Consider the following 7,852-nt stretch of genomic DNA (forward strand, 5'->3'; position numbering starts at 1 on the left):
TGATGGCGGTGCCTGGCAACTTTTTCAAGAACTCTGGCGTGGAAAGAGTTAAATGTAATATTGCATAACGCACTGCAGTTAAAATTATAATCAAGTACTTTACAATAGTATGTTAGTTAACACATTAAAATAAGTGTACTTCTTTAAAGCTTGACAAAGGACAGACTCTTACGCTGAAAATGGGTGGTTCTTGGCCAGAATAAGAAGCAAAGTGTACCAGACTTTATACTGGCTACAAAGGACTAAGCTTAAAGGGATAGTTCACCCAAAAATGAAAATCACCCTCATGTTGCTCCAAACCCGTAAGACTTCCATTCACATTCAAAACACAAATTAAAATATTTTGAATGAAACCTGATATATTTCTGTCCCCCCACTGAAAGTCCATTCCACCAACACTTCGAAAAGATGAATGAAAGTTTTGACTGACATGAGGGTGAGTAAATGATGACTGAACTTTCATCTTTGGGTGAACTAACCTTTTGAAATATTATAAATTCCGGCCTGGTTTTTGCTGGTTAGAGCTGGTTTGGTATGATCCAGCCTTCCGTAGATCATCCCTGGCGGCCCGCAATAAAAAAAAAACAACCGATTTCCAGCAGGATGTGGTGATTTCATCCTTTGAAACTCATATTAAGTTGTCAGGACTGGTGGAGGATGGAGTTTGGTGAAATAAGGCTCATGTTCTCCTCTTCAGGAGGCTGCTGGAGCGTGTGAAGACAGAGGCCAGCAGTAGCAGACAGGAAGCCGTGAGACTCCAGCAGGTGAATCAGCAGATCCAGGAAGAACTGGATGTCAACAGAGAGACCCTCTCAGCCCTGCAGACTAAGGTGAGAGCCACTTTACACTCATCCTGCACTGATTCAGGGCTTTACACGGCAGTATTATTAAACAAAGGTGCTTCACGAAGAGGAACCGCACATGCTTGCATGCGTTCATACGGTGGATGCATTCTCATGATTTTTTTTTTTTTTTTTTTTGTGGAAGACTTGATACTTGCCTTGATATGTTTGTGGAAGACTTGATACTTGAGATATCCAGCATGATTGGAGAATAATCCATCTTGTGCTTCATTGGAAGAAAGAACATCTGACTCTGTGCAAAGAGTTCATATGGACTGTCATATTTTTGCTAATTTGATTAGTGAACTAGAAATAGTGCTAATTGTTTAATATCTTATGTCTTCTTTTTTTTACATAATAGTGTTTATTTGTTTGTTTTAAATCTCTTTAAAATTCTAACATATTCTGTTTATTTTCATGTTTAAATTAGACTTTGAATCCATTTTGCTGTGAACTCAGTAAAAATGTGAAAAAATTGGTTTTATAGAAAAATGTCTCCATATATCGATTTGTTTTCATTTGGAAAATAATTCAGAAATAATATAGTTTAAATTATGCAAATATTTAAAGATCAGAAGGAAATATGATTTTATTGCTCTTCTCGGTGCTGAAGAGATGTTAGTCTGAAGCAAAGCTGTACACTCTGTTCATCTGCTTGTAAATTTGCTCATCTATCTTTAGAAACTTTCATAGATCTGATCCAAAAGTCAGTAGCAGTTTCAAATTAATCTCCCTAATCCCAGTTTAATATCTGTCATGCTGGAGTATATCTCTAGTTCCCTCCACATCTTTCCAGTTTATCTGTGATGCTTTGCACTATTAGGAGGCCATATCATGAGGATTAAAATGTGCCTTGATCTTTTGAAAATAAAAGAGTTTAAGGTGCTATGAAAACATACTGTAACCTTCCAAATCCATCCATCCATATCTGTCATGCTGGAGTATATCTCTAGTTCCCTCCACATCTTTCCAGTTTATCTGTGATGCTTTGCACTATTAGGAGGCCATGTCATGAGGATTAAAATGTGCCTTGATCTTTCGAAAATAAAAGAGTTTAAGGTACTATGGAAACATACTGTAACCTTCCAAATCCATCCATCAAATATCCATCTTCTGTGTGTGTGTGTGTGTGTGTGTGTGTGTGTGTGTGTGTGTGTGTGTGCTGTAGATGTGTGAACAGGAGAAGCTTCTAAACACACATCAGGAGCATGTTTCTGAGCTGCAGCTCACCATCCACAGGCTGCAGGAAGAAGAGGTGAACAGCCAGACTCGGCTGCAGCTGTGCAGGAGAGAACTGGAGACCAGAGATGAGCAAGTGGAGAAACACTACCTAGAGGTATTATGGGAACACCATATATTAATAATCCAGCCTAAACTCCAGGTGCTATAACCCATCCAAACCTAGTCATTAGCTGGTACAAACAAGTTTGAGTGATTAATTATTGGACTATGAGTCACTAGGAACAAAGTTGGCCATATCGTTTAACCTGGACAGAGCACCTTCCCCTGAAGGTCCGCGGGTCCTTAAAAAGTCTTAAATAACGTTTTCCTAATATAAGGCCTTAAAAAGTCTTAAAATGTCTTAAATTCGGATTCGATGGGTCTTAATTATTTTTGGTCTCATTACCGCTAAAATATCTTAAGTCTGATGCACCTAATGACTTTACAATCATTGGACAGACCGAAGAGTTTTTCTTCCCGCGGTAAATTACTGCGTCATCAGAGAGAATAGCAGTAAGTTAGCAGAATACAGAATACAAGCTCGCGCTGAGGCTCACTCTGTTTGTCTCGAGACTTCAGAACAAATGAGCGTGACAGCACACATAAACTCAGAAGAAACACACTGAGGTAAAAATTCAAAATGTTTAGTTTATTCATAACATGATATAGTTAAATAACACCATGACAAGTGAGCTATTTTACTCAATATTCTCACGACGCAAAAAAACAAACATTCAAAGCACTTACAGAGTGCACGCATTACGTGAAGTCTAGCGCTCTGCCTGATCACTGCATGATTCAGTCTATTAAAATACATTCAGAATGATCACAAATTCAAGACATGGGGGCAGAAAATGTGTATATTTATACTCAAGTTCACACGGAAGAGTGCCTTTTTTTCTCCAAAAATTACCATATACAAATGTTCATAGTAATAAATACCATTTATTACAGCATTGATATTTTGTTTTCTTTTTAATTTATACACATTAAATATTACATATATGTATGTAATAAAATGTGTATTTCCATTACAGGTTTAGGTCTTAAATTTCATATAAGGTGGTATTAAAAAGGTCTTAAAAAGTCTTAAATTTAACTTGTTCAAGTCTGCAGAAACCCTGACCTTGTATCAGCTGGCGGGGACCTGCAGTTGTTTAACTATATTGTACTATGCTACTTGAACTGGTTAACCAGTATGGTTTTAAAGGAGTAGTAAGAAAATGTAATATTTTATGGTGGTGTCCACTACTGTTCAAAAGTTTTAGTTTTTTTATGTTTTTAATAGAAACAATGTTTTTAAAAGTCTCTTATGCTCACTACGGCTGCATTTATGTAAACAAAAATACAGTTAAAACAGAAATAATGTAAAATAATATAACTATTTAAAATAAGTGTTTTCTGTTGTAATACATTTTTAAATTTAATTTATTCCTGTGATGACCATGCTGAATTTTCAGCAGTCATTACTCCAGTCTTCATTGTCACATGATCCTTTAGAAACAGGGTTATTATCATTAACTAAAACTAAAACCATAATAAAAAAAAATAATAAACAACTGAAATAAAATAAAATATTAAAAATTTTTTTTTTTTTTATTTCAGCTAGTTATCAAGTCAACATTTCTCATTTTCGTTTCTTAAGATTCATTAAGTTTTATTTAAATTTAAAACGAAATAAACTGAAACTAAAACTTAATTAAAAAAAACTATATAGACATTAAAATAATATAAAAACACAACAAAGTTATTAAAACTTGAACTAAAATTCAAATGAAAACAGAAAACATAAAATAAAATCGAAATCTTCTTCCTCTGAACATTTCTTATTATCATCCATGTTGTAAACAGTTGTGCTGCTTAATATTTTTTATGGAAACCATGATAGATTTTTTCAGGAATCTTTGATAAATAGAAAGTTCATAAGAACAGTATTTTTTTTTTTTTATCTTTATTTTTTTTGTGACAATGTGAAAGCTTTTTAATGCATGCTTGTTAAATAAAAGTATTAATTTCTATAAATAAATCTATAAATCTTACTGACCCCAATCTTTGAACAGTAGTGTAAATTAAATGTTGCATTTCTTGCTGCTCTTTTCTCACTCTGCAGGCTACAGTGTCCAGGCTGAAGCTGGATCTGGAGCAGGAGCGGGAGCGGTGGCAGCAGGGGGTACGAGAGGCAGCCAAGGCCGATCAGAGAGGGAGAGAGCTGAGACTGGAGCTCAGCGCAGCACAGGCGTCTCATAAAGAGTATATGGAGCTGGTACGCTCACTTCCACTAACACACAGACACAATGTGAGCCATGCCAACACACTGGAGACAGATATCACCAGTTAGCTGTGTGTTCTAGCTGGCTGAGTACAGTCGAGAGGTGACGGCCCAGAGGAGTGAGCAGGCCCGTCTGCAGCAGTGCCTGATCCAGCTGACAGAGGAGAGGGAGACTCAGGAGGAGCGAGTCAGACAGATGAGCGCAGATCTACAGAGAGCGCACAGTGAGAGCAGGTGCTCTCAGGAGGAGGTAGGACTGATGCATATGCATATTGGGATTCATTGTTCAGTCTATATTTGTTGACAAAACATGTACATTTATGCAACAGTCAAGACGATTTTATCCAAAGCAACTTACACTGCATTGAAGGTATACTTTTGTTATTAGTTCATGCATTCTCAGGGTAATCGAACCCACGATCTTGGCGTCGGTAGTCAAATACTATAGTATTTAAGTATTTGGGAACATCAGCCACTAGAATAACTGCAGCTTTGTAGATGTATGTGTATGGTCTTAATTCAGTAAGAAATAGAATATGCAAAATCCCTGTAAAGTAACAACATACTCCTGTATCTTAACTGACATGTGTTCATAACCATACGTGCAGCATTTGGTGCAAAATGACTAAAATGAATGTCATTTGCATTTTCTGTTTCCCATACTAGTATTTGTTTATTCATTTCATTAAAAAGTACACAAAGACATTGTAAAAGTAATCAAAGTCTTCTGAAAAGATCACTTTATATGATGAACAGATTAGGCTTTTATATTATATTATTTACAGTTTATGCTTTCATTTACATTAAAACAGAAAAAAAACGATTTTGCTGAAAAAGCATGAAAAATAATGGATTTTTTTTTTTTATTATTATTAAGATGACCTGATTGTGAGTCTAATTGCATTTAAAAAAAATAACATGTACATTTCCTTTTTACTAATTGAATTAAAAAATAAAATATATTTCCATTTCCTTAAATATTTTTCAATTTTAATTCTGAAAATTATAATGCATTTTATAAGTACTTAATAAAATATACTTAAAGGGGTCATATGATGGGATTTCAAATTTTCCTTTCTCTTTGGAGTGTTACAAGCTCTTGGTGCATAAAGAAGATCTGTAAAGTTGCAAACACTAAAGTCTCAAAACCAAAGAGATATTCTTTGTAAAAGTTAAGAGTCAGCCACACCTACCTAAAACGGCTCGTTCTAACACGCCCCCACATACCTACGTCACGATCTGGGAAGATTTGCATAACGCCGCCCAAATGTTCACGCAAAGAAAGAAGGCGTAACTTTTATTCTCACTGTAGTATTGTTGACGCTGCAGCCATGTCCTGAAGATGCTGTGTGCTTCGTTGTGAAAGCGAAACTACTTTGTTTGGTCTTCCAAAAGAGGACGATATCCGCTTCGTCATACCTAGAGCTGATCTGTGCTGGTCGCTGAGGAAATACATCAACTTTCACCGTGGACAAAGCGGAGTCCAGCCCGCCTCAGCTCACTCTATCACTGTGCGCTTCAGCGCACGCTAAGCCGGGGCTTCCCCTCACGCTAGGCCGCTGTGTTTTTCGTTGCCACTGATGATTCAAACGCGAGTTTTGGGCAGTAGAGTAGCACTTGTTGTTTGTCATTTCTCAGATCACAAATGCAGAAAGGGTTTTATGTTTACGCGGCGCGATGCAATGCAACGCAACGCGTAAATTTTTAGCAGCATCATATGACCCCTTTAAAAGTTTTGGTTGCTTGGACTTTCGAGGGAGGGGCAGGAATCTCTCAGGTTTCATTAAAAATATCTTAATTTGTGTTCCGAAGATTAACCAAATTCGTATGTGTTTGGAGCAACATGAGGGTGAGAAAATAATGACCGAATTTTCAGTTTTGGGTGAGCAGTCCCTTTAATTACCTCATATGGTTGACTAATAATAATGTTACTGAAGCCACAAACCCGAACTTAATCCTAAAATCTGATCGGTTGGTAGGAATGTTCCAGAACCAACAGTGATGTCCATAAGGAAGGGAGTTCTCTGACTTTGGCAAACCCCTCCGTAACACTTTTTCTTGGAGTTCCTGACATCTGTGCAGAACTGCAGTGCTCATGCAGAGAGTAGGGCCAGTGTAGTTATTTAAACCACTCACTCTCATTCTTTAAGTGCTGTCAGTGTTGTAGGGTAACTCTAATTGGTTTTGGATAACCATCCTCGTCATTTTATGGTCAGCAAACTCCACAGAATAACAATAAAACTGAAAAAGAAAAAAATAAAGTGTCTCCACTGTCCAGGGCCTAATGTATACATACATACACACACACTCCGGTTGGACTGCAGAAATAATGATTATGCGCGTGTGTTGTGCATCGGTTGTCTGTTTTCAGCTCAGGCTTTTAAAAATAATTGCTGTTGGTACTGCAGCCGTATCAGAGGAAGGCCAGTAATGATTCTCGCCAGTCGTGTGGAACGTGGTTTGCAGGGAAGCGAGAATAAAGGCGGCTATCATTTCTGTGTGTGTGTTTGTCTGCCTGGCACATAATTATGGTTGCATAAGGTTGTGTATTCATATGGAGTATGTGTGTGTGAGGTGCTATGATTACAGCGGGCGTGTGTGTGTGTGTTTTTTCAAATATGCTCCGGCCCCCGTCTGTAAATCAGGTGTGAATGGAAGAAACTGATGAGTCGAGAATCTCATTTGAGTGTGTGTGTGGGATGACAGAGTGCTTAGAGTTGGATATAAAGCTGCACAGGTGTCTGAGACTACCTCATAACCCGCTCACACACACGCAGCATTTTAATTGTCTTTCTCCTTTTCTTCACCGCCTTTTATTGGCTCTCCTCTGCAGTGTGTGCGCTCTGGGTAAAGGTCACCGCACTCCACCATCTTACACACTGACAGCATTTCTAGCCATGAAACTAGTCTGCCTTTGAATTTAAGCTGAATTCTTCTATGCTGAAAACCTGAGATCTCATATGAGCCAAAATGGCATGAGCTGCTATAGATTTGCCACATCATAAGAGTGTAATAGTGATTTGTTCAGGTAAAGATTAAGTCAGCACTTGTATTTTGCGTCCTCTGCTTGCAGAGGAATATTTTTAGCATATTGTACACCCCAAACTATGTATATACACTGCCGTTCAAAAGTTTGGGATCAGTATGATCTCTTATGTTCTTCTTATATTTCTTAAGTTCATCAAGGCTGCATTTATTTGATCAAAATACAGAAAAAACTGTAATATTGTGAAATATTATTGCATTTTAAAATAATGTTTTTATTTTAATATACTTTAAAATATCATTTATTCCTGTGATGCAAAGCTGAATTTTCACCAGCCATTACTCCAGTCTTCAGTGTCACATGATCCTTCAGAAATCAGTATAATATGCTGATTTATTATCAATGTTGGAAACAGTTGTGCTGCTTAATATTTTTTAGAACCTGTGATACTTTTTCAGGATTCTTTGATTAATAAAAAGTTAAAAAGAACAGCATTTATTAAAAAAATAAAATAAAATAAAATAAATAAATATA

General features: G+C 36.8%; 1 protein-coding gene across 1 annotated transcript in view; it reads left to right on the forward strand.

Moving 5' to 3' along the window:
- The window catches only part of LOC107659105 (centrosome-associated protein CEP250-like), a 165,803-nt gene that overhangs the window by 138,261 nt on the left and 19,690 nt on the right, over positions 1-7,852 (forward strand). Inside the window, exons 20-23 of the mRNA XM_016447933.1 lie at positions 698-830; positions 2,011-2,178; positions 4,174-4,326; positions 4,415-4,582. Of these exons, the coding sequence (XP_016303419.1) occupies positions 698-830; positions 2,011-2,178; positions 4,174-4,326; positions 4,415-4,582 (622 nt within the window). The remainder of the gene's footprint in view (positions 1-697; positions 831-2,010; positions 2,179-4,173; positions 4,327-4,414; positions 4,583-7,852) is intronic.

The sequence above is a fragment of the Sinocyclocheilus anshuiensis genome, unplaced genomic scaffold (genome assembly GCF_001515605.1).
Source record: "Sinocyclocheilus anshuiensis isolate Anshui unplaced genomic scaffold, SAMN03320099.WGS_v1.1 scaffold87, whole genome shotgun sequence".
NCBI lineage: Eukaryota > Metazoa > Chordata > Actinopteri > Cypriniformes > Cyprinidae > Sinocyclocheilus > Sinocyclocheilus anshuiensis.